We start from the raw sequence: 27,505 nt of genomic DNA, 5'->3' as shown, positions 1-27,505 counted from the left end.
GAAAACCCGTGTTGCCATTTTGCTCCGTGTTTTTAATCAGGAGTATATATTTCAAATACACAAACATCACAATGTATACCCTTAGAGAGGCTTGTCTGCTTGTTAGCTCAGCCAGTTTTTAAAACAATATATTTTCAGATATAAACAGTTTGCTCATATTGAAGCCTGGAGAAATTGTAGTTTTATGCTGGTTCTGCCGAGTATGCTGTTTCTCATCAGCTGTATTGAATTCCTGTTTTTAATAAATAGTGGTGTATTTTAAGCAATGAAGTACCACTGTTTAGTATCTTTCTTTCATGTGACGAATATATCCATGTTTTTAAATTCTTAAACCTTTTTTGTAAGTCATAAACCCAGTCCAATTCCTGAGACTCCTTGATGGCTGAAGCTGAAAATCATCATAATGGCGATCCATAATGAAAATTCTCTGCATTTCATTAAAACTTTTTAATTTTTTTTTTTAGTTTAAGATCCTACAGGTTGTTTGACCACGATATAAATATTTACCTGTTTTTCTGTGTTAAATATAAAGACTGGTAAAGTTTGAAAGCCTGTCTGTTTTCCCAGCTATATCAGCCAGTGTAAAAAATCCGGTAAGTCTGGCTTCCCTTCGGGGATTAATTGAGGGGGTTTTGTCCATGGTGACTATTTTACTTTGGCAGCTGTTGCAGACACAGAGACAAAGCTTCTTTAAACAGGAGAATTAAAAGGAAGCACAGCTACAGGAGTCTCCTCTCTGAACTTCAGTTACCTAAAACCCGCTTTCCTTGCGTGACGTTGTCATCTTATGTTGTGAAGGTTTTTAGGTTGGTTTTTTTTCAGTCTGTCCTGTCAGTCAGCACTGAATTTTCTCTGGGTTTTCCTTTGTGGTGGACTGATAAATGTATGAAATCCACTGTTGTACAGACTCAACCAAAATCACTCAAAGTACCAAATGCAAAGGTTTGTGCTTTATTTTATAGATTTTTTTAAAGATACTTTAAACCCACAATGAGTATGAATATCATCTATTACCTTTTTATTGTAAGCACTTAGGCTTAAAGTGGTGTAACTGGCAGTTCAACCCAACAGGAGCCAGTGGCCTGTTCCTTCACATATTAACCATCATCAAAAATAAATGTTTCTGGCAGTTCATTCATTCTATCAGATCCAGCAGAGAGATTTTTAATTTCTTTTCAACAGCTTTTTCCCGTGGTATAACTTTAAAATTTTCGGTCTTTTCTGTAAAAAAAATAGCGTTTGCATTTTGAGCTATTTTACAGTTGACTTTTTTATGTATATTTTGATTCATTCTCTGCTCCAGAGCAGCACAAAATGGTAAAAGGATTTCATCCAGCAATGTAAGCTTGTTCATATGGAATTGTTTAAAAATAATGATGGAGTGAGAGTTGAAAGCAAGCTAACTTTAACCTTTGGTAAAATTGGTCAATCTTCTCATTGCATACAGTCAGAAAAAACTCTGTGAGGTATCGTATGCAGTAATTAATTTGGGGTTATCATTTGACTGAGAGTGTTCTTTTCTGTTTTGCACTGCTGAAAAAGCTAAGATTGAAATTAGGAAATACCGGTTGGCGAGATGAGCTGAGCTCTCATGTGATCCCCGTGGCAATAAACAGTCGAGTCACTCAAGAGTCGTTAACTGACGGTTTGCACATTTTGGCTACTGCATCCTGCAGAATAAATCACTGGCCATCAGAAGGTGTTTTGAAGTGAGGAATCCTGGGGAGTCCACAGGCACACACAGAGCAAAGCTGTGACCGTGGTGGTCCCACACCTCTTTGCTCTCCCTCCTTCTGCAGCCATCCCGTCCCGTCCCGTCTGGCTCCGCCCGCGCAGGCGGGTTCTGGTGCCAGCAGGACTTGGAACTGCGCAGCAGGAATCTGCCTAAAGGCACAGCTGGCACGGCCAGGTGATGGCTCAGGAAGCGTCTCTGCTGACTCCATTCACACACACTCACTCAAAGACCACAGAGCTTCAAAATGAAGACTTTGGCCATGGATTCCAGGCGTAGGAGAAGGAAAGTTCCGTGCCATAAATTGTTGTGCAGTGTAGCCCCACCCAAACACACTTAGAGCTTTAGTATTTTTTCCCCTTTTTATTCTTAATGTCTTACAGAAAAGAGACACAGCTACATTTCTTTTGTTCTTCCTGTGTTTTACTAAAGATCTGATTGCTTCTTTCAGAGACTTGTGAACTGCTGCTGCAGTCTGGAGTGGTGTTTGCACAGCACAGGTATCGCAAAAGTAGGACTGGGACACAGATCCTGGAGCAGGCAGCAGAGGATACTGTGCTTAAAAGCTATCTCAGTAGCATTGACCACTCACAGACTGTAAATAGAAATAACTCAGAAAGAAATGGTACCCATAAGTGCTAATTTCAGTTAAGATCACTCCCTACACGTGTGATCTAACAGGTGAAAAGCAGAGGTGAGTCATCTGAGCATCTGCTTCCTAAAGGTAAAGATAAGAGCAGGCAGTGATGGAAGCAGATGGGTGCCAGTAAAGCAAGTTGAGTACAATCCAAATACTGTCCTGTTGTGTTCTCCTGGGCTCAGGGCTCCTCTGGGACATGGAGAAGGTGGGTTCATTGTCCTGCTCTGCCTGTTTTTCCCTGTGGTCCAAGGAAGCGAGGGTGTGCTGTTACACACAGAAATTCTCATGGACAGACGTTGGGTTGGCTGAGATGGTGCTTTCTTACCTACTGCATTTGCTTCACTAGGAAAAGTGACAATGACAGAACAAGGTGGTGGTTGCCAAACCTTGGTAGTTGCTGAATTCATGGGTTAGTTGCTCTGTTGAAGACAAGAGTCTGTATTGTAAAAAGCAGGATTAGTCAGCCTGCCTTGGATCTGGGTTGGAAACGTCACTGGAGCCAGAGGGGTCTGTAAGAGAGGGGTGCAAGGTGCTTCTGATACAGATACAGAAGAGATTATTTAGAGCTGTTCTAGTCAAGGGAAAGCTCTTTACTGGTTCTGGTCAACAGGAATATTCTGAGGCCTCTGAGTGGCTGGTCTTCACTGTTGCAGATTATTTCAGGAAGTTGTTCTAGTTTCCATTACTTTCCCATTTCCTTTGCTTTTGATTGTTGCAAAAGGGAAAAGTATCCTCGTTTCATTTGGGTTTTTATATTTTCTCTTATCACTTGTCATGTTTTCCTTTAATTATAAAAAAGAATAATATCTTTGGTATTGACACTTGCTTCTTTTTTTTTCTTCCTTCTTTTTTTTTCTCTTTTTTTTTTCATTTTTTAAGATGGAAACACAGTAGATGAGATAAACGCCAGATTTTGATGTAGCATATTTTCAGTGTTACTGTTCACTGTATCTTAATATTTCAGTGTTTCCTTTAATTACCAATATCGAGTAAGTTTGTTTCCAAAATGAACTTCGAGTAATTTGCGTGATGGGTTTGAATTAGAACTCCAAGTATATAAAACTTCCTGAATTATTTTTGGGCCTTATTTTGTACTTGCCTGCCTTCCACACGTTATTTAACCTCCAGGGTAGTGACAATCTGAGTCTTCCTTAGTAGTCATTGTCCTGCATCATCTTCTGGATTATTAATAATGTGAAAAAACTGAAGTAGCACAAGTCATGGAGGGGTTGTGTTTAAAGTCTGGATGTGAGAATGGAAAGGGCATCCTGGGTTATTTGCCTGTCTGTGCTGATAATCCTGGATAACCAAAAGCCTTCCCCATTATTTTATGTGCATACCCAGAAGATGACAAAGAAACCCAGTTCCCACGTGCACGAGCTGTGCTGGTTTGTCTCGAGTGTTTCATTCTTAGCTGTGTTTTGCTGCCCTGTGCACTCCCCCATAACAGCATCTGACTGAAATAAGGAGTAGTGTGTTTTCCTACTGCGCAGCTACTTCATTCTTAAATTCCTGCACAACTATTTGATTAAGATCATCTGTTCCCAGGAACTTAGGTAGGCAGTTTGTTCCAGTGCCTGCAGCCCATCACTGCAGCACTGAGAGGCTGCAGGGGGTTCCCCCACCGCTGCTGGCTGCTACTGCCAGCAGGAAAGGTGAGTGTAGGCTACTGACCTGAGACAGGGCTTGCCTGCAGCCCCTAAAGTGCTCCCAAAGTGCCCTCAGCCTTCCAACTTCAGAGCTGCCAGATTTTGGCATGTTCTCGCGCTGGGTCCGAGCACAAGCACCGGGGATGTGAAGAAAGAGGTTGAACGATGCAGCTGCACTGCAGTTACAGAGAGGGTGAGACAGTGCCCTGAATATTGAAAGTATTTTCTGGAAGTTTCTTGACACGTTGGGTTTTTTCCTTGTTACCAGTTTACTGCTTTTCCAACACGTGCTGCATCCCGGGCGAGTTCCCGCCAGGCGCTGCCTCCTCCTCAGCCGGCTCGATGTGTTTTTTTGGCAGGTCTTGGAACATTTTTGACAACGCACGTCAGGACCCCACGGGACTAACAGCGGTTCTTCAGGCTACGGATCTGGTTGGAGTCTTGCATATGCTGTACTGTGTTCTTTTCCACGGGACAATTGCAGATCCAAACACAGCCAGTCCTAAAGACAGCTATGGCACCAACACAGTCCAGGTTGCCATTCAGAGTTTACGTTTCTTCAATAGTTTTGCTGTTCTTGACCTGCCTGCCTTCCAGGTAACTCATGTTTTTAAAGCTTCTCTTGGTGTGGAAATGTTCATTATTGATTATACCTTTGGACTGCGTTTTGTCTCTAGGATCTTGCTTACTGAAGGAACTTTCACAGTTAAATGTTTAGGTTTTATGCTTTGTAACTGTTGTTATTTCCACTGTATAACTGTGGCTAATGAATTCAGTCAAAAAGTGAAAATTTAGAGTACATAAAATGCTAAATCAAATCCATTCCATCTTCTAGCTTCTTCTTACTTGCTTCTATGTCTTGTGTTTTATATTTAATTAGTCCCAAAAATGTAAAAAGAAAAATTTTAACAAAAGCACCAAATAAAAGGTGAAAAGATTTGCTTGTAATATAACCACAATTTACATTTTCCAGTGCATTCAGTGGCCCCCTGCTTTAAGATTGTGCAACTGAAACTGAAAATCACTTGATACCAAATTTTTTTATCCAAGTAGAACTTTATTAACCAAAATTGGAAACCTTTCATAATTCTCATTAAAATTAAAAAATGAGAAAAAATTGCATTTCGATTCCTGGAAAGGTAAGTCTCTGCTTACCTTTCTCTGTGAACAGAGTTCAAGCGTAAATGAATCATTTTGCCGTACAAAGAAAATACAAATACAGGCTTGAGCTGGGACAGGGGAGCTCCAGCAGATCCCACTGGCTGAAAGGCTTCTCCCTGATGTCCCAAGATTTTGAAATCCCGAGATTTAAAAATTATTTCTAAACCACCATCATTGCTTACACTGCCTGTGTTTATCCCTCTACCGACACCCTAACATCTCAGCATTTATAACAAACCATTAGTTTGCTCGACATAAAGTGGTGAAAGCTGGGAGTGAGGAGCGGCTGAAACCCAAGCAGTGGGATTATTTCCCTGCGCTCGCTCAGGAGGAATCCCTGAGCTTGGTCCGAGCTGTTTGTGAGGGGCAGGCAGGCTGGTGTAGCCTCAGCGCTCTCCCTTTCAGCGCACTAATATGATTTGTTCCTGTAATGTTAAAAATAACACACACCTGGGGCAGTTTGCTGTCCATTCTGACCCTGTGGGCTGGAGCAGGCTGGCAGAGGGAAAAGCCTCGTTTGTGTGCTGTCTGATTATTATCTCCAAGGAATAGTTTTATCACTTATTAGTAGGACTGTGGAATAGGGGGATTTGATTAACAGAAGGGGGTCTGGTGATTCTAGAGTTTGTATTAGCACAGATGGCTCCTGGGTATATATTTCATTTGATTTGACAATCTAAACAATTGAAAGATGGTAGTGAGAAACAACGCAGGGTCCTGAGCCGATATTAATTCTGGCTAAAAAGGAAGCGTAGTTTCCTTGAAAAATTAGTTTAACTTTTATACACAAACTCAGGTGCCCTTTGACCTGTTGTTATCAGGGAAGGTTAAACCCAGAGTGCTGGGTCACAGCATGCGTGGACAGCGCTAATTAAATAAGGGTGGACCTGAGAATATGGCATTTACAGGATGCAGAGCAGTAAACGGTGGCTGTTTTGGGCACTGAAGGTTGAAAATACACTGACTTTACAGAAAGCTTGAGGTTCAAGGTGGAAGGAATCCACAGCTGAGTCGAGTTCAGTTGTCAAGGATTCTACTTTTGCTGGGTAGATTTGGAGTTTGGTGAGACTGAACTGTGCTACAGCCTGGGATTTATGTGTATGTGCCTAACACAGGCTACAAGGTAGAAAATGGAGAAAACTCTGAAATGAAAGAGATTTTCTCACAGGCCTGCACTGCTGTTTCATTAGAGTTAGGAGACTGTCATGCTCATTCCTTGGGCTTTAGTTTTCCCCTTTGACCCTGTGTCGCTCTGTCTGTTTGACATGTTTATTAAATAGAGGCTGTAGGCTGCGCAGATAAAATCTAATTCTGAATCTCCACGTTACAGCCATTTGCCTGCTTTTAAAAAGCATCCCAAGAAGCTTTGCAGCTGAGTGTTCTCTCTTTTTAGATGTTTCTAAGTTTTTTATAATGTTTGAAAATTCATTATTTGTTATTCATCATTGTATTCCGTTCAGAGCATGAGTTATGAAGAAGAAATGCATTTTGCCCTGTTGCAGAAATGGAGATGGTTTGGTTTCTTTTGCTTATTCCTAAGAAATATTATTAACATTAAGTTTTCCTGGAACATGCAGTGTATATCAGATGAAATGGTCAGCCTAAAGCTGCACTGAATCTCAGCTAAGCAGAATCCAATTTTTCCTGTGTCCCTGGAAAATTTGAATTTATTCTTACTTTTGTGACCTTTAACGTTATCGTGCAATTGTGAACGGTAAGTGGCTGGAAGAAGAGACTCTGTCCTCTGCAGTCATTGCAACAAAGAACATAGTCTGTACTATGCAAAAAAACCCCAACAAACAAACCAGAAGGGTTCAGCTGCTGTGTAGGCAATTCTCACAAGTTCTAGGACCTGCTGGAGTGTAATTTCTGTTTCTTGGCCTTTTTTTGCAGTCAATTGTGGGTGCTGAAGGACTGTCCCTTGCCTTCCGGCACATCATCAGCTCCCTGCTGTGGCACTGCTCCCAGCACACGTGTGAGGGACTGCTGCACGAGGTCATTATTTGTGTGGGCTACTTCACTGTAAACAACACAGATAACCAGGTAAGGCAAATGGAAAATGGGATCAGAAGTTATCAGGGGCACGTTTAGTCATGGTTCCCTCCAGAAAACTGAGCCCCTCAGCGCTGCTTCTGAAGCACTTGGGATTCATTTGAGCACGAAGTGCGTGTTTGGCAAAGAGAAACTGAAGTTGTATCTTAAGACAAAGGCATTAATTTTATGTGGCCATAAGCAAACTCCATGTTCTCATGCAGACAAGGATGCTGACATTGCACTGATTTTAACTAGCCTTGCTCTATGCCAGGGTATACTTAGAAACTGATATTCTTAATTCCAAGTTAGCTTCATGTCAGCTTGATCAGATGGTTGTGGTACCCTTTTTAAAGCCAGCTAAGCTAATCTGCCATGAAGACTTGTCCTTGGATGCCAGTGTAGCCATCTCCCTGGTTGCCAGTGTGCTTATTTAAGTTTAAACCATTCTTCTCTCCTTGAATCCTTTCAGCAGTAAACCAAATACCCTGTCCAACAAACAGTGGAAATTCCCCTTCAGCTTCCCTAACTTTTGTCAGTGGACTCTGTGACTGCTCTTATTTGCTTATAAAATAACCCAGACACAAACCTCCAAAAAGACTTCAATCTTTAAAATCTCCAAGTTTGCTCAGCTTATGTGTAACACCTCAGAATGCATTGGGCAGGGCAGAGGTTGGCATTGGCACTTGGAGTATGTGAACCTGACTCTGGGTGTGTGTTGTGGTGCCCACGTCTTGGGCAGGGTTCAGTTGGATGCTGTACTTTGTGGAGTTACTCACTGCGTTCTCTCTCCATACTTTTACCACCTGTTTCTTAGTTTTGCTCAAATTTTGGGGTAGGGATTCAGGATGAGGAGCTCAGTGCCCTCAGTTCAGCTGATGAGCAGAAGGAGTAATGGTACAACTTGTCAGTGAAGGTTTAGAGAAAAACTGCTCAATAATGTTCTTACTATAGTTGAGAGATTTAGACTCAGAAATTCTCTATAGTTGTTGACTGTAATTGGAACGCTGTCATATCTTAAAGCTGACAGTGCTGTCACAGGAATTACGTAATTCTATAGTGATGTTTCTGTGGCTTTGGCCACCACTGGGGGGAAGATCCTGCAGCCTTCCTACCCTGTGTGACTGGGGGCAACACTTTAATATGGTCATTTTTAACTCCCTGTGAGGTTGCTGCCATGTTGAGCCCCTCAGCTGCCTGGCAGGTCGTGCTGGCACCCAGAAGAGCCAGCGAACTTGTGTCGTCTTTTCTCCGCCGTTTAAAAATTTCTCTTCTGGCACACGAGTACAAACAGATGTGATTCATTGCGTGGAGGATTTGCCACTACAAACACTGCCAGGAATAGTGCAGAAGAGGGATTTCCTCCCAGCAGTTGCAGTCTGGAGCCGCCGGTCGCTGTGGGTGCCCCAGGGCGAAGGTCCGGCTGCGGGGAGTGGGCAGCGGGCCATGGCAGCAGCTGGCTGGGGCTGGGGGGTTGCCGTGGGCCGTCCAGAGGCACTGCGTGCTTCCAGCTGGGGATTTGAAAGGGTCTCGGATTCTTCAGCATGTGCACTTGGGCTTGAGGTCACGTGCAGTCTCTGATGTGCCCCGGCCAGAGGCAGGTTTCGGGATTTAGAGGTGGTTTCTGCAGCTCTGAGAATCGAGTTTAGGGCTTTGATGGAACAGCCATAGGTTGTCGGTGCCTTTCGTGCCCGACAAGCTGCCCGTTAGGGTGGTTTGCTTTAGAGATGCTATCTCAAGAGGTATCATGATGTGCTTAACATTTTTAGGTTTTTTTCTGATATTTCTCATCAGTAAGTTTTCAACTGAGGAAGTGGCATTTTGGTTTGGCTTTTTTACTTAAAAATAAAAAAAAACGTTTTCAAAAACTGAAGCATTCCTCACTCAGGTAAGTGTATTGCAAAATACAGGGAAGGTTTTTCAGTGAAAGGAAACAATTTTCCTATTACTAAAAGGCAAAGCAGTACCATTTGCTTATTTTCAGGTGCTGTTGGTGTTGTGACTTCCCCTAAAGACAGACTTCCTTTCATGAAAAGGGAAGTGCTTTCTGTTCATTCAGTTATGGTTTAATTTTTTATTATGTTAGAGCTTCCAATTTTTTTTTTTTCGTTGTTATTATCCTACTAAAAATAAAAAATTGGTCTCACAGTGAAAGTTTTCAAATAGTAGGCTTGAACTCCTGGCAAGAACAGTGTAATAAAAATAGATACACTAGACTTGAGCTATGAAAACAAATTTCCATAAAGCCAGATAGTTCTGTTTATTTAGTATTTGGACCAACTTGAACTGAGGCAATAACTGACATATTTCAAAGCAGATTCATGCTCTTCTTGCAGTCAAATGTGCGTTTGTTTGGAAATGTTTGTAGTTTAAAGTCTTTTCCTCTCTAAATTTGTATTCCTTATTACAAACAGAGGTATGTTTTCATTCCTTTCAACACTCCAAACAAAAAAGGTCATACAGTTGTTTGGAGTTTTCAGGATGCCTTTTGTGATTCCTTTGCCTACCCACACCAGTGGATAAATATCCAAAGCAGCTTAGTGGAATAAAGAAAAAAAAATTATTATTTAAAAAAAAAAAAAAAAAAAGGCAGTTCCCCAGTTTGGAGAATAGATAGATTTCTAAAAAGGAAATTTTACAGCCTGTCGACCTCAACATTGACCTTCTGTTGTAGTACTGTGATTTAAGTAAGTGAATTATTATCACTGTGCAGTCAAAATCATAAAAGGGCAATTTCCGAAATATTTCACGTTCGTTGAACAAATTCTTCCAAGAGCATCATATGCCAGTCATTTAACGTAACAAAGGTTTGTCTTCATCTGTTGCACTGCCCGTGAAAGCCTTTCTATTTAGCTGAGTGGCAAATTGAAAAGGAAAGTGTTTTTTCTGTTGTGTGGCTTCGAGATTCCCATTTCCCTGCAGTTTCCAGGAGCCCCGAATCCGAGGGGCCCTCCCACACACACACACACGCAGAGGCAGTGGCTGGGCTCCCACTTGGTGTTTTCACCACGGCTGGCTCTTGGTCCAGGCCCAAGTGATTCTGTTGAGGGGCAGTGAGGACAATGGATTCCTAAGGAACACATTCCTAAGTGTTTTGATAGTGCTTGCTCTGTTTATTTTAAAAAGACTGATTTTGCTGACTCTGCCCGCGGATAATATATTAGTAATATTCCTTTCCTTTTCTCCTATTTTGTTTTAACATTCATAAAGCTTTTCCAGGGCAGCTGCTGTCACTGAAGAAATAAATCAGTTATGAAACTGAAAATTTCAAAACCCAAGGAGTTGTTTCTTTAATATTTTAAACGGCCCGACGTCAGTAGTGCAGCCTGAGCCGCGCTGTCTGTTTTGTATCGGCACGTGAACTTGTGTTTACTACAGAGCCAGACAGCCTGTGCTTCACACAGGGCTCTGTAATTGTGCCACAGCTTTATTAGGCATCTGCTCTGCCTGAACTGGGAGGAAGGAGAGGGGATTCTCTTTTTTTTTTTTTTTGGCCACCATTTAATCTACTACCAGACAAAAACAGGTCCCATGATACCGAGGATAGACGTGTAAAACTAAACTGCATAATAAAAATAATGTCCAATCTTCCAGCAGCCAACCCTGCTATATCAGACCGTAGAATTACGGTTTCTAATCAAAATGTTCCTGTTAATTAAAAATATCCTTCTGTTTCATTACATTTTTATTCCCTTTCGTTGTTTGATTTAATTAGTATAATGAATATAATTAGCATGTGCTGTCAACTCGCCTCATTTGCATATTATATTGGATAATTGAATGTGGCCCTGTAATTAAATTAACACGAATGACAGACGATTTGGCTTCTTTCACGTTGCTGTGTTGGGAATAGAAGTCTTTCCATATTCATTGCAGTTAGGGGATATTTGTCATCTGAAAAGTCCCCACAAATCAGATCCTCAGACTGAGGATCTTGTCTTGACAGGCTCCAAAAGAAGCTGCATTGTTCATTTGCATTGCTATCTCTTTATTGGAATAAAAATAGCTTTTGTTCTCCCAGTTTTTGGCACACGCTGTGTTTATAGAGCGTTTTAGGAGAATCCCACTAACCTTGGGGGTTTGTAGGATGTGGGACTGTGTACTTCTAAAAGATAACTATTAATAGATTGCAAAACCAGATCTCTTTGAAAGAGCTGGAGGAGAGTGTGTGCAGCCTTTCAAAACATAGTTATAAAACTGAGATTTGTAAGTAGAAGTGAAAACTTTTCTCAGAAGTTTTTGTTAAAAATTGGAGACACACCGTGTGTCTTTCGAAAAGGGATTTCATCCCCCAAAAGTTTGTCTTCCAGTTGCACAAGTCTCACTTATTTCTCTGTTCCCTCCAAACCCTCTATCCCTGGACACTTCTGCCCACTAAGGATAGCATGTTATTCTTCTTATAAACGTATAAATAATTGAAATGTTAACATCTAATAATCCATATGTTGAAAATAGAAGCAAATGGAATTAGATTTAATAGTATCGATCACTGACTAGAAATTTCTCCTTGCTATATACATGTGGAAAACCTATTGCAAAACTCAATTCAGAAATCCCAGCTATAGCTCCAGTTAAAAGAGCAAGGAGCAGTAAGATTACAGGATATTTTGGGAGAGGAATTTCTCCCATGTTAAATATATAAAACATCACACAGCAGTATCGCAGGTATAAATATAACACTTAAAGAAACTAAAATATTGTATGGTAGGGGCAGTTCTGAAAGGATCGTGACATTTATCACTCATTCCCAGCACACAAGGCATGGCAGTTATTTCCCCAAGAAAGGCTTCATCTCGAGATTGTCTTTTCCATTTTTTGGTTAAATAATTCACAGTTGTTGGGCTCTAAGGGACTCTGACAGAGTGACTTGAGATTAGAATTGACCTTTGGTAGGGAAATTATTTTGTGCTTTTGACAGAGTTAGTGCATATTGAGTTTCAGTATGTGGCCAGTTTCCTCTAGTGTTAGCCTGGAGGAAGAAAAATACTTCTGAATGGAAAAATTGTCAAAGTCAGAAGTCGACAGGAAAACTTGGAAGTTATGAAAATATTGCGTAGAGTTTCCATATGGGTTGTTTACTAAAGGCCATCATTAAACTTTCATTATTTGTGCTGCTTTTGGGGCTATGGAGGGACTGGAACACTTTTGATCTGGTAGGTGGAGTTTTTGAAAGCGCAGCACAAGAGTGAAGATGCAGGAATTGGAAGTTACCGTGTAGTTAACATCCCTATCTGTAAGTAAACAGCATCCGAAATTACTTAATTCTGATTTTGTTAGTTTCTTCTCAAAGAGAGATTTTTAGGAGGATTGATTTCATGTTGAGGTTGCGGGTTTATTTCTTTAAACCTTAAAAAAGCACACTCTGACCTTTTAAAGCTTTACAGTTCCGCACAAAAAATATGCCTGGTAAATTTTGTGAAATAGCCGATTTTGACAAGTGAGTGATTCATGAGAAGTTGTAGTCTTCACTCCCATTTAGAAGCACTTCAGCTTGTGAACAGAAATCCCCCAAGGATTAAACTCCCCACGTTAAAGCGGAGTACATTAAGCCGGCTCTGTAATGTGTGCTTTTGCTCCTCAGACCACATAAATTCTCCTAAGTGAACCAGTGTCTTCAGGAAAGATGGCATTCCTGTCTGGGCAGTCAGGGAAAAGCGGGGACGCCTCTTAGGTAATTTGTCGGACACCTTTGTCGTTTGAGCTTCCCGAGAAACCTTCTCTTTTCTAAGAATGAACTATGGCAGAGCAAAGCAAATACGGCAGAAGCGTTTGGGGCTGCGCATTTCGTGTGTCACATCTTAATTGTTTTTCCAACACTCCAAAACGCATCCCGTTGTAGGGGTTTTTTTTTCTATTTTGCTTTTTGAGAGGATGTGGGGAAAGTAATTTAATATGAGCACAGACTTAACATGAAATCAAGTGCGTTTAGTTTCGGTTCATGGCTGATTCCTGTAGGGAAGGGAAGAGAGAGCGTGTAGGAATTAGCGTGAGAAATGAATGCATTTGGATTTATCTTATTGTCTTATTCTCAAACTGCAAACACAAAAGAATAAACTTATCTCCCGATGTCATCAAAGCCAGTACTTTCAACAGCCTTAAAACACAGTCCGTGAGGAAGCTGAGAGAGGAGGAGAGAGGGAGCAGAGTCCGCTAATGCCGCCTCCAGAGAGCAACGTTCCCATCTTACTCCTGGATCAGGGATAAAAGGAGTTTGGTGGTCTCAGCTTAATCCCCGGTAGAACTTCGTCCTCACGAAAAAGCACCACACGGTTTGGCACAGTCCTGTTTAATAAGCAGTTTGTTCTGGGCTCAGACCTGGGCCTGGGCCGCTCCGTTGGCGCGGACGGAGCCGGAGCTTGCGCAACGCCCGCCGTCCTCCTGCCCTGCTCCCAGCCTGGCGCTCGCTCCTCTGCGTGAGGGTTCCATTTCACACAGAAACTCTGAAACAAAGTCTAAAGCCTGCAAATATTTCATCGGGCCTTGCGAGCTATTGTCTGCCTCGCCTCATGTGTGAGGGAACTCCCTGTGCTTCTCCCATAAACTCTCGCTTTCCCAAGTCCCTGCCGACCGCGGGGCCTGTCCCCGGCGTGGCCGGCCCCATGCAGAGGCAACGCCGGCCTGCTCTGTGTTCCCAGCGCTGGGCTCGGCCGGTTGACAGTTCTGCCGAGCACTTGGATGCTGCTCTGAGGGTGGGAGCCTGCGAGAGGCCCGGAGAGCTCTCCCGAAGCCGTTTTGTCGCGTTCGGCTCAAGTCACGCTCGATTGAAGCGATACTGGAACATAAAGAAAGAACAAAGTGCATTCATTGAGTACTGTGGAAAATTTCGCTCGTCCTCCTCTCCTCTTAGCGAAGGGTAAATTGCAGCCCATTTTTCGTGGCAGAAGAGCACATTTTCTTGCTCTCTGTTTGAAGCTTTGTCTCAGCCAGCTCTGTAACATGTCCAATGGTTCAGTGTTTCACAGGCTGCTTAGTTGATGATTAGATACTTTGACAAACCCTTTAGATTTCCTGTGGAAGCCATAAGACAAAATGTGCTAGGAATACTAATTCCAGGGGCTGTGGAGCTTACTTGTGAGTGGGGATTTTGGAGTGTGACAGAAAACGTTCGCTTTGGAAGAGAGAAAATGCTCTGAGACATACAAAAAGATTTTATGTGTTTTAGACTGTAATGTTTGAATTATTCACACCTTCTGGGGATTTTGACCCAAACTAGCTCTGTTACTAGGGATGCTGGCAGAAACCTCAGCCAACAGTCTCCTTAAACTTCTGTTGACTATGGTCCTGCTTTCTTCTCTACCCTTTAAATCATCTCGTTTCAGATCGTGCCCAGAGCAGCAACTTAAATTTGTAAGTGGTGTATCCTCAAAGCTGAAGATGTCATCTAAGTGTGAAGATGAAAAACAGTGCACTGAAAAACAGTGCAGGGCTACAAAGGGCTAATTCTATTCATTTCAGGGCTCAGAATAATACCTGAGGGTTTGAGACGTGTCTCAATGTTTTTTTTTTTAATTTTATCTTACAGAACACATGTATTTCTCATACATTTCATGTATAATATTTTCTGATCAAAAATGATCAGGCCAACAAATATATAAATCTCCTTTTATGTTATTGTGGAAACAGTGAAGTTTATATTTTCTAGAAAGAGGTGATACCCTTAAGGTCCTTAAGTCCATGATTAACACAAGAGCAACCTCACGTTTAAACGTTTATGTTAATATATCAAATGCTACAATGCTGTCACTTCTCAAGTTAGGCTTTTCCTTAATACCTTTTCTAGTTCAGATATTATATTACTATTTTATCCTGTAGCCTGGGCATACATTAAATTCACAAGTACCCTCAGTGCATATTAGAGTTGTTTCCATTTTCCTTTCATCACATTGTAGCGAAGTTTATCTTTTACAATATATGTTTAACATTTCTTTATTGCTGAATTTGATCTAGACATACTTCATTTGTTATAACCGAGGTGACTTGTTAGTTGTCATTTGGGGTGACATTTTTTCGAGAGCTTTGTATAGAGAACATCTCTTCCTAGATTTCCCCCTAGCACCACTTCTGGTAAACATTTTGAAATCTTCACCGCGTCGCTGTGCTGGTAGTTGCCATCATCCTGTCCTAAATGTTCATACATCTTAGGGTAATTACACAAAAACTGCTGAGGTGATTTTTTTCTGCTGCGTGTACACAGAGAGCACCCCTGAGTCTGCTTAAAGCGTAGAGCTCTGAAAGGACAATGCTTACAGTGTGGTTTATAGGAAGACTAATGTTATTCCTGAACTCTCTTATCTTTTCTCTCTGCAAGCTGACACGTGACGCCAAGAAAATAAACACTGGAATTTTTCAAATAGACAAAATTCTTGTTTTCAAATTTGAGTGCAGCGTTCTGGAACTTTCTTTTTGCGTAGAAATGGTGCTCTGAATTCCTGAGAAATGTTAGGAGGAATTCAGAGCATTCTTTGCTCACAGCTTTGCCAATAGTGGAGTTTGCAAAATGGAAAGAAAAGAGCTTGACCTTAAAACAGAAGAAGAGCCTGAGTGGTGACATATTCTGCTGATTAAATACTAGCAGTATGAGATCTGTTTATATAGAAGCAAAGAAATAATGCAGATCTAACTTTGAAGAGAAACTCTGGACTACTAATATAAAGACTTATTTCTTCTACCAAGTTATAAATAACCTAACATCAAACAAAAGGATTTAACTGTTTGATGGAATACTGTTGTTACAGGAACTAGATGCACGGTTCCTGTTCAGTAAAGTTATTAGTTTTTAGTGCAAATTAGAGCTGACGTTTATATAAATGATAAATACGTGGAAAAGAAACATTAGGAGTTCCCATCCCAACGGTCCCACTTTAAGATCCAAATGTTTATAATGGCCACGTTGAAGTTTGGAACTGCAGGTCATCTGAGATAGCGGGGAAGTCAGGGAGTGCCCCTTGGAGAACCATTAGCTTTTTAGGCTGAGTTGCTGTAAGAAAATTGCGTCTGAACACGAACTACATGAGAGCAGGAGAGCACAGTCAAGTAGAAGGGCACGTTTTAATGCTCCGTTTCATAAAAATAAAAGGGAAATTCTATCGGGAAGGATGTTTTTCTGGAAAGTTAGTTCAGCTCCCAGTGATTAAGCACTGTGTTTGTTTCTGAGTACGTGTGTGGAACACACCGTTTCATCCGCAGGTTTTTCTCCAAGAGCCAAGGTTGGTTTTGGTTTGGGAAGTTTTAAACTTTCCAAAGTTACGATCCGGCTCCATTTCCCGTATCCACGTTAGTATAACCTTGTCTCAGTTTTCACTTAAATAAAAGAACTACAACTTCTAATACTCAGTCATAATGGCTAAAAACCATCAGCTTGAGTGCAGAGAAGGAAGAGCACAGCGTTGTCAGGTGGGGTTGGTCACGCAAGAACGGCGCACCGGGATGACTTGTAAGGTTTTGTTCAAATCTTGACATTTGGGGGTTTTCGTGGCCACAGATTTCAGTTCTCTCCTAGGCAATCTTCTTCCCTTCTCTGCTCTCAATTTTCCCTTCCTCCTGCGGATGACAAGAAACCGCTGGGCTGCAGAAAGCACCCGTCAGTCCCGTTATCTCCGTGCTGCGGCGGTGCCAAGCAGGAATCCCTCTGCTTGGATCTGGGGAGGCGCAGCCAGGGGCTCAGATGGCAGCTTGGGGGTGCTGGGTGTTGTCTCTGACTTCTCATTTGGACACGCCCTGCCCTGCAGGTCTGATGGATGGTGGCTGTGCCACTGATGCCAGTGTTTGTTCCCAAAGTTTCTTCCCAAAGGGAAGCACTTCTCAGTTCTTTGGCTTACCCTTGCGTAGAAAAAATGCTTGCTGCTGGTTTGCTCTTCTTCCTGAGCAGAGAATTAATTTGCTGCTTTGAAAAATAATTCCAGCAGTTTTATTGTATATGTTGACAGAAATAACTGACAAGAATGATGTCTTTACAGAGTTGCAAAAGTCCGAATGAAATAAGTGAAACAAGAAAACCTAAATCCACCAGTAGAACTAGACTAAATATTGCTCTAAAAATCAGCACTTCCACTCTGCAGTAATCCTGGACTAACCTTGCATAGTACACAAGCAGGGAAAAAGTTTTTGGTCTGAGACCGAACCATTTATTTTGTTATTTGTAATAAAACATCTGACAATATTTAACACACATGCATAGAGCCACGGGAAACCAATCTGGGATCATAATCTTCTTTAAATCGCTAGGAGGTTGTAGGCAGAGTTTCAAATTCAATTATTTTCTCTTTTTTAAACGCTTTACGGATATAAAGTGTGTGCATTTACAACTTGGAAAGAGAAACTTAGGTTGTCACCAAAAATGCTACTCCATAATTAAAATAAATCTTCACAAGGCATTTGATTGAACTGCTAGTTCTTGATAAATTAGTAGCATGCATCTACGTTACGTGTCTAATTAGAACATATGAATATAGGAGTGACATGACATGATTATATGAATTCTCAATTTGCTTCAATTTGATGGATATTTGTTCAGTATTTTACATACAGCCATTCTTCAGCTTTCTGGCTGACAGTTTTCTCAGTGGAAATCCTGTTTATTACTCACAAGGTGCTTATACACTCAGCTACCTGACAATTATACCTGAAACTATATTATGAAAATAGAGTTTCAAAGGCTAGAGGATTCTTATTTTGGTTTTCTGTAAGTTTTTACAGCTGATCTGGCATGTAACTGCAGAGACATCCTGTATTGTCACTGTATCATTCAAAAGATCTGCATCCCATTAGTTATGAAGATTTTGTTACCTTCCTTTGACAGAAATACTTATATATGCATTTTAAAGTAATTGTAGCTTTCACTGATGATAAAAGGAAAACAAAGTGAAGTATAAATACATGTATATACAGTATGTAAATAGCATTAGGAGGTGTTCTCCACATCTTTCCCTTGCTAAGATCTCAGGAGAAGGTTGTCCCAGTGCCTGCCAGTGGTTACCTCCTTGCCCTGGCAAGCAAGGAAAGGAGCTGCATTTCTATGATTCTCATTCCTTAAGGAGCATCAGAACATTATTTTGGGGCATCACTGAAAAATGAAATGAGCTGCAACATTCCCTTTGCTCCCCAGAGGAAAATCCTGCCCTGGTGTTTCGGGTTCATATGGCCTGTTGGTTCCCTAGCAAAGGCCTTCAGGCCTGGGAAATTGTCCTTTGTCAGGTGCCAGGAAGCAGTGGCAGGAGAGGAAGGCTGCTGGAGCTGTCCTGGTGGGAATACAGTGAAGAACTGGAAATCCAGGATGGAATATCCTTCCACAGTCGCCTCAGGTTTGTAGCCAGACACCCTACCTAAGTGAGAGGGGAAACCTTGTCTCCCAGCAGAATGATGAGTTCCCCTCACAACTTTATGACTGTTCCATACCACAAGGAGCTTTTAATTTTTTTGATGGATTGTCCTTTCTTATTGCTCAAGTGCTGTGTGGCACATTGCTGGCTTTTGTCACTGGGGTCTGTTTAGAAAGACTGACTTTTATGCTGCTGCAGGCTTTCACAGCCAGAGGAACTGCAGCCAAGGGCCAAGCAACACACTGTATAGTGAATATTGGCCCTAGTAAATGTGAGGAAGACATGGATTCCATCTAGAGACTTCAGAAATCATGAATCATACTTTCCTCAGTGATAAACTTTCAGAAATACCGGTACGGTGGATCGGGATAATTATTGCGCTCGTGAGAGCAGAGTGCACTTCCCAGAGAGTCACACGGGAGCGTGGATTGCTGGGAGGGCAGCGGAGAGAGCCTGACCTGCTGCCTATTGGAGATTAAGCAAATTAGCAGGACCTGCAGAAGGCTATAAACTGGTGGAAGTGACAGAAGATAACTGATAGGCAGCCTTAGAAGGTGTTGCTCAGTGGAAAGTGCCCGCAGGTCATCCCATCAGTCACCGTGCCGGGCCGTCAGCTGCGGGTGCAGCAGGCACAGCGTGCAGGGTATGGGAGACCTGGAAGTGCAGACAGGCACCAAGCAAGGGAGGTTGTAGTCTCAAAGGTGAGGATTTAAGATACTCTTGCCTCTCCCTCTCAGCAGGCTTTTACTTTGAAAGCAGACAGGCCTTTGGGCAGTGTTTTTTGGTGTGCTGACCCTGAATCCTCAGCGTGCTCTGGAACAGGAGCTCCACCTCCAGCAGGATTTGGATCTGGAGTTTGGCTGGCAGCACAGAAAAAAAACTTCATTGATTCATCATGAAATAGCATTTCAGAAATGTATTTGCTGTGTCTCCTACCTGGGCATAATTGGGTCTTCATAGAGCTGTTCTAACATTTAGAACATGTTGGGCCATAAATAAGCTAAGCTAAGGTGGAATTTATTCCAGCTAAGCCCAGGTAAAACGAATAAGGTTGTATAAATATATGTAAATTTTGAGAATAAGCAACATTTTTGAAGGAAATATAGAAAACATTAATGTGAGTTGCCTGCTCTGGATTAAAAAAAAAAAAAAAAAAGTAGCTTGGACTAATTTAATAGGTCTCAATTCAGAAAAAGAAAACCACAAGCAAATATTAATGGAACATGGGCACATAGCTGAAGTTAAGCAGGTGCTTAAATGCTTGGCTGTACAGAAATGCAGTGATTTAATTAGGATCTTGTTACATTTGACAGGCATATCTGACTTTCAGGCTAGAGAGTGAGCAACAAGAAAAGCTAATTCTGGGTAAATGTGTCTGGATCCCAGGATGTGGCAGGAGGAGAGGCAAGCTGGATTTCAGTAAGGACTTTGTATCTTGTATTAGAGCATTCTGTAAGATGACTATTCCATATTCCAGGCCTGCAAAACTCCCTGGGATCATTGAGCCAAGGGACTGTTTAAAAAAAAAGAAAAAAGAAAAAGAAAACAAAAGTCAACAAAAAGAAGCACAATGTTTTTGTTTTCTTTGTTGTTCGTCTGCTCGGTCGAGCTCTGGGCTTCACTTTCTCCACCCACTGACAGCGGAACAAGGAGTGTGTGCTCTGCTACAGGTTTATTTGGTTGGCTTTTTTTCCAGTAAGAGGTGACTCATGGTTTTTTCCTTCAGAGTACATAATATAGCATATCAGGTTTAGAAGCTGCATTAGTAACAATGAGCTGAAATCATTAAATTGATTCCACATGTGATAAATACCAGATTAAAACATCAGCAACCCTTGTATATACCTTCCTATCCTTAACGTTGATAACATCACAGCAGTAAAACTGTTGGAAAGCAAAAGATAATGAAATAATAATTCCATGGAAGCTATTTGGGTATCTGCACTGTTAGTTTGGCAAGACTTCACTAACTACCCATGGCATTTTTAGGACAGGTAAAGGAAGTGAACTGTGAAATGAAAAATGAAAAGTCCCGAAAAATTCTTCGCCTCTGCCTGTTTGTCAAGAGTATGGTGGCCATTAAACAGAGATCAAGAGTTCTGCTGTTCTGTCCTGGATCAAAAATACCAATTGGAGTTGCTTTAGTACAATTACAGTTGATTTTAGGTACTTTTCTGATTGCAGAATTTACCATAGAAAAATAGATTTGTATAATAAGCACTCTGGTTAATTTAAAGTTTCAGCAGTACTCCCAAACTCGGAGGGCACGTCTCGCTTACAGGGTGGGAGCCAATAGCAAAGTTGAGAATCATCAGTGATATTTTCCTCAAAACAGTGTCTGAATGTGTGCCTCATTTTCTCTTATTTGCCTGTCTTTTAAAAATTCCTTCTCTCTTTAAGGGCATTAAGACATTGCCACCAGTATTTTGAAAGGTTTTCAATGTCTTTGTCACTGGTGAGCTGAAAAAAATGCAAACTATTACTCTGTTGATCTTGTTTTTAAACTGAACTGCATTATCAACTTAGTGTGTGCTCTGAAGGTATTGTTAAAAGTGCTTTGAAAACTTGTAAATCCCTATAATTTATGTTCCTGTGGCCTCAACTGCTTCTTTCTGTCCTTCTGGTTTTAATTTGAATGCAGTCTTGTCTGGGTGTGTACCTGTAAAATTGTGTTTTTCCAAGTACAATTTACAGTCATGACCCTCAGTTTTACAGTGTTCCAACCTTATAGGAGCTTCCTCCTATGCCAAAAAGCCAACTTTGGGTCAAACAGCTCTTTCATATTGTAATTGTCTAATCAAGGTTACTTGGAACAGATCCGATTGGGGCATTTTTTAGTTTATCACAAAGACTTTATAAGAATATCAAGTAAATTGGAAAGGTTCCTGTGCAGGAGACGCAGTGATAGCGTTGCCTTATTTCTTCAGATGTACACAGTTGTAAACTTAGCCTGCCTCATGACAACAGTCCCATTTATCTAAACAATTCTCCTTTTAGAGCCAATGGCACTGATAGAAACTGAGATAAGAAATACAGATGGGAGGATCTCTTGAGTCTCTCCTTACTAAAACTCCTCGCCGTGCAGCTCACAATCACCTTTTCTTCTTGGTGCCTGAGAATGCGTGGCAGACATCTCCCCTGAAACAGAGTCCTCTCTGATTGCCAGCAGGCACTCTAGGAAAGGATGATGGAGCCTCGGGAGGGAGAGTTTTTAAAATCCTGGTGATTTCTTTCTGAATTTCCCCCCCACCCACCCTGTGCTTGCTGTGGTTAAATGGCAGGCATTGGGGTGTTGTGTTTCAGAGCTCTGACTCAGAATAGTCCCTGTGCTGTAATTCTTTCCTTTTTGAATGAAGGTATTACATTATCTATTTTATTGTAATCTGCAGATTAATCCCCTTCTCGCTTACTGTCTTCTTGGGGGATAGAGGAAAAAAGTTTCAGAGCTCAACATTCTTGATTTTCTTCTGCAATAAAAATAATGCATACCCACTGAAACAGAAGTTATTTGAAGTAAATGTTTTAAGCTTTATTTTTAGCACTTACTCTCAGCCATGCTCATTTTTTTAGCATGACTTCAGCACCCTTGGTGGCTAACAGGAAGGGAAGAACAGATAGATCATGTGGTTTAATGTTGTTATGTTTGTATTTTCAGATCATTGTACAGTCTGGCCGTCACCCCACGGTGCTGCAGAAACTGTGCCAGTTGCCTTTCCAGTATTTCAGTGACCCTCGTTTAATCAAAGTGCTCTTCCCCTCGCTCATAGCTGCTTGTTACAACAACCCTCAGAACAAGATCATCCTGGAGCAGGAGATGAGCTGCGTTTTACTCGCCACCTTCATCCAGGTATCGCAGCTCTGCAGCCGGGCGGGGTCACCGCGGCCGCTTCTCTCGCCTTCACTCTGAGTGTGGCAATCGTTTGCCTAAAGTAAAACAAGTAAACAGCACTGAAGTGCTTTGAGATTCTCTGCAGCTCTTCTCAAACCACAGATTATGCCGGTACTTGAGGCATCTTGTAGCTCTGAAAGGTTACCGAGTGGTTCAGGTTCTCACTGTCCACTCAGGATCCTGTTTTCATTACGGCTCCTGGGTGTACTGGGAAGGTTTGATGTAGGTCCTGCTATTACGAGACAATTCTTAAAATATTTATTTTTTTTTTAAATTCCTGCGCATATAGCATATCTAAAATTGGTATATTCGTGTGTTTACATGCAAATGTACAGTTGTATACTGCGTACCAGAGATTTACAGAGAACTGAGTAAGTGTATATATTTTATGCAGAAAATACACAGAACATATGTTACCAGTCTAATCTTGCAATCTTTATTTTTGACAGTAAGCCACTGAGGTCATTACGAATACTGGTTTGAATAAGGATTTGCAGGATTTTTGTTCCCTTTGTCTGAATTTATGTGCTGTTTTATCGATCAGATTTTTTGGATGCCTCACGTTTTCTATACCTTGACCGTTTCCAATGAATAAATGCAGTTTTCATAAACACTCCACTGTTAAAAATAATACGCTTTTATGAGTCTAGTAACTCTGTATCAGTCACCTCAAATGCTTTACAGCTACTCCAAGGATACTCCAAGGATAGGCTACATGCATTTGAGAGAGAAGGCACAGGAACTAAATATTTACTGAAAGTTTGCATAACTTCTGAGTGCAACTACTTTTTATCCTTTTAGCGCTGAAATAATTGCATAGCAGTTTTTTTTTTTTTTTTAAAGTTTGGAACTTAGTATTAAAAGAATTTGCTACAGTCATAGTGAAACCACAGATTTCAGCGTAGAAGTTGCAGTGGCAAAAAAAATAATTTAAGCGTTATGAGGAAATGCAGCGAGTTTAGTTCAGTTTTTTTGGCCAAAAAAACATGAGAGTGGAGGAGAGTATTCTCTGTATGAATAATTCAGGATCTTTAGCTTGATTTCTGTGCTATAAGAGATGGAATGGCATTAAAATCCTCAGTAGCTACGGTAAAGTGTAAGTTTATCTACAAGGGACAACGTTAATTTCCAGTTAGAGGTACATCTCAGATGTCAAGCCCATGTACTGTTATTGCAGGCTTTTAAAAAAAGTTGTTACATTAAAATATGGAAGAGTTGTGCATGCTATAAAGAACCCTGTCTTTGCTGACTTCACTGCTACTTCAGTTTTTTGCCCATGTTAAAATCTAATCCCAAATGCTGCACATGCGTACACGGAGAGCGATTCTGGAAGGATCCGAGGAATGCTCGGATCCCGCACACGCAGAAGAGGCTTCCCTCTCTACTTTTATTTCAGCTCGCTGCTGTTTGTCAAGCAGATCTCTCATTTGCTTCGGTGGAAGGTTTGGGAGAGACTGTAAAATGTTCCCCCGTGACGAGAAAATGAGGTTCTTCCTGTGCCAGGGAACGCTAAAAGAAGTCCCGTTTGCGTAAAAGTTTGGTGGCGTGTACGAATATAACACTTAAATACAGTGTGTTAAATGTGTGCAGCAAAAATCAAAGGCAAAGGGTTGCTGGATTTTACCTCCTTACCAACAGATTTTTATTTCCATCATCTGAAGTTTGCATCAGCCCGTCTATTTTTGTTACTTCGGCTTTTAGAGATAATTAAAAAAAAAAAAAAACATTTAGGAGCATCCACGATTTGCTAAATTGTATCCCTTATCAGATAATACCTTCTTCAGCGTTCTGCTGGGTGGATACTCCAGCAAAAGATAGGATCTGTGGTGGGGCAGCCGGCGAGGTCGGTGTCCTTGCTGACTGCGGGGCTGGCAGTCAGGGATCACACGAGGCTCTGGGTGCTCATCCCACACCTCGGGCTGGGGTTACCCCCGCTGGGGAGGAACTTCACACACACCCAAGAGATCAGGAGGACCTCGGGCTCACTGGGAAGCACAGCCATTGAAACTGCAATCATTCCTGAATTTTGTAAGAGTGTGTTTGGGGTCAGGAGCAAAGATCTGAAACACCATTTCTTTTACAGAGACACAGCTATGGTAAATAAAAATCGCAGTAAGAACTGTTTCCTAAGAAGATATTAAAGCCTTGGATTCTTTGTTGTGCACTAATTTTTTTTTTCCAAAACAAGTATAAATAAAGGAATAAAAATCTACCCTATATATTATAGAATTTAAGTGCTGGCAGTATTCTGTAGTTATATGTAGCAAACAAGCCAGAGTTTGTTAATTTACAGTTTTCATAAAGTATTAGTATTTTTGAGTGACTGTGAAAACTTTAAAATGTTTTAATTTCTCAGGTGTAAGATCTGAAAACCTGATGCCTTTTTTTTTTTTTTTTTTCCCCTATAGGATTTTGCACAGAGCTCAGGCCAAATGGATAATCAGTTATCTCAGCAGAGGGGTACGTTCAATGCAGTGTAAAAGAGCAGCAGTTGGTTAACAAAATATGTAGATATTATATTTCACTGTGATTTAATTTTTTTGAGTCTGCCTCACGATAAAAGAAATACAGTAACTTGCAGCATGATTTTACAGCTCGGGGAGAGGCTCCCTGACTTACATCCTGACAGGTCTTCTAGTCCTCTCCTCGTCGTATCAGGGATTCAGACTGTTAATCTTTATTAAATGCTGTGTGGTATCATGTCTTAAAACGTGATACTGTACCTGCACATATTTAATTAGCTGTCACAAAGGCTGCCTTCAAAAGTTTCAGGTTGCAGAAGCCACGCAGCAATGCCAGTACACCTGGGGAGCCAAAAATCTGTAAAATACTGTCTTGTAATCGTTCTTTAACGTTCATCGGTTTGCAGGAAAGTTGTGATTTTTTTTTTGCCCTCCGTTATTAAAGTATTATTTTAAAAGCATTTAATCTCTTTAGGCTAAATTTGAAATATTCTCAGCTGAGATGGCTGTTACTTGCTAAACACATCTGAAATTCAAGTGCTGATGGGCATCTGTTCTTGAGTAGCTGTATTTTGCATAAAGTACCTCGCTTGGACAGCCGTTTCTTCCTCATAGCAAGCAAAAATCCATCACCATTTTGCCCAACATTTGGCAAGAGACGAGCGGTTCTAGGTCTAAAACATAAACTTTGCGTTTAAAAATAAATTATAACACATGAAATTAATGTAACTTTATGGAGATTTTTACTGTCAACATTATACCTCTCAGTCTGAAGCAGCCTTGGGCAGTGTCTGCAGCACAAACTTTCCAGGATTGTGTTTGCATGAGAATCTGCTCAAGGAACATCTAAAACCCAAGTGGAAAACTGCTTTTGATTTTCACTATTCAGACTGGATGAACTTTTAAAGAAAGATGACTGTGTGGTGACATGTGAGTGTGGTTTCTAAACATTCCCCGCTTGCAAAAAAAGTTGACTCAATAATAGTATAAGCGGGATTATTTTTATCTGTTGTATCACCGGAATGTGAAGGATGGTGTCCCCAAAAAACCAAACTGGAATAGTAACACTGATGGGAATACGACCTGAAAGCACAAACTTCATTGTTGGCTGCTGTGTGGAGGCTCAGACCCACAAACCTGCGCACACACGTGCAGTCCTGTTCACTCGCAGGAGTGAAAGCTGCGTTTGTGCTTGTGCTGTGAGCTCTGGGAGTCAGGGAGCACGACTCCTCCGCAGCCCTTCGTGGAAAAAACCAGCTGCTGAGCCGAAAACACCGTTGAGGCTGCCCAGAGCTGAACGAGGCTGAGCTGGTCCCCAGCGGGTCCAAGAACATAGAGTTTGTAAGCTGTGTAATGTTCCGCTGCGTAAAGCGGAGCCTGATCCAAAAGCTTACAAATGGAAGCCTTTGCTCACCCAGAGCCTCTGCCCCCCTTCTTAAAGCCAGCCCTCCATGTCCCAAGCTCCACAGACGTGTCACCCCACGGGCTGAGAAGATTTTCGGGAGGGGGAGGGGAGTAAAAGTATCTCAGGTTTGGCTGCATGTTCATTATTCCTGTTTTATTGCCATCTTATCTTAAGAGGGAATAACTTGGTAATTTTATGTTCTGTCTTCAACAGAAAAATTTTTCAGTTCTCAAGATTACCTTGAGCTGTCCAACAGATTCCCGCGGCAGTCCTGGGAAGAAGCTCGGCAGTTCTTCTTGAAAAAATAAGTGTTGTATTTGGTTTTTTAATCCCTAACATCGTCACACTGACCAGTTCCTGCTGACTACCTTCTTCAAAAGGCTGTTCTGAAACGGTTTTGATACTCTAAATACTTATTCTGTAGATATATAATTTGCACTATTTATATCATAACTACTGTAGATACTTCCAAGTTCTGTTTTGTAATTTTGATAATTTGAGTTTATTTTGTTCATGTATCCGATGTCATGATTTGGATGTTTTCTGCCCTGTGATGTGGTGGGACTTGCACTGCAGAACTGCTGAAATAAGGTTGCAAATAGAGAAAATATGTTCTATATATCTTGTAATAAAATAACTTATTCTGTCTGGTGTGACTTCTGCATTACAAATGTTGGTGTGTTTGAATTACCATAAGCAACACGGGGCTCGGAGAGAGCAAAGAAAAAGCCCCTTAAGCGGTCTTTCTCGTTAATCAAAAGTCAATCAGAATCTAATCAAAAGAATTCGTCAGATTTGGCTCTGGGGAAAGTTTGCTTAAAATTTTTTGGTAATTTGGGGTAAGTAAGCCACCTAATACGGATTTTTTAAAACCGTGTGCGTTTTTTACTTTTCGGCAAGACTTTAATAACACTGTTTTAACCCAGGGATGTGCTCTGAACGGGGAAGTTTCCGCGGAGCAAAGCCCAGCGGCGCACCGGGCCGGGCAGCGATCGCTTCCGCGGGAGGGGGCGGGAGGCGCTGCGGGCCCCGCGCTGCGGCGGGGACCGGGCCGATCCCGAGCGGCCGCGGACACCGGGACGGGCAGCGGGACCGGGACGGGCAGCGGGACAGCCCTTTCTCGGCAGCCCCGCGCCGTTCCCGCGGCGGCCGCACGGCCCAGTCCTGCCCGGCCCGCAGTCGGGTCCCGCCCGCGCCGCCCTCATGAGGGGAGGCCGC

The 27,505-nt window shown here is 41.7% G+C and overlaps 1 protein-coding gene across 5 annotated transcripts in view; it reads left to right on the top strand.

Annotated features, from left to right (window-relative positions):
• The window catches only part of SCAPER (S-phase cyclin A associated protein in the ER), a 131,597-nt gene extending 104,648 nt beyond the window's left edge, over positions 1-26,949 (top strand). For 4 of the 5 annotated variants that reach the window (XM_027897964.1, XM_027897966.1, XM_027897967.1 and 1 more), the window contains 5 exons: positions 4,381-4,618; positions 7,076-7,225; positions 22,187-22,378; positions 24,829-24,880; positions 26,501-26,949. In XM_027897964.1, the coding sequence (XP_027753765.1) occupies positions 4,381-4,618; positions 7,076-7,225; positions 22,187-22,378; positions 24,829-24,880; positions 26,501-26,595 (727 nt within the window). In that variant the 3' untranslated portion in view covers positions 26,596-26,949. Of the gene's footprint in view, positions 1-4,380; positions 4,619-7,075; positions 7,226-22,186; positions 22,379-24,828; positions 24,881-26,500 lie in introns of those variants that run through there. The other variant, XR_003572798.1, reaches the window with a different exon arrangement.
• The last annotated feature ends 556 nt before the right edge of the window (positions 26,950-27,505 follow it).

The sequence above is a fragment of the Empidonax traillii genome, unplaced genomic scaffold, assembly GCF_003031625.1.
Source record: "Empidonax traillii isolate 1590-97213 ecotype Southwest subspecies unplaced genomic scaffold, ASM303162v1 scaffold571:size529327, whole genome shotgun sequence".
NCBI classification, from domain to species: Eukaryota; Metazoa; Chordata; class Aves; order Passeriformes; family Tyrannidae; genus Empidonax; species Empidonax traillii.
The sequence above is the reverse complement of the archived record's forward strand: the minus strand, read 5'-3'. Positions and strand labels throughout refer to the sequence as shown.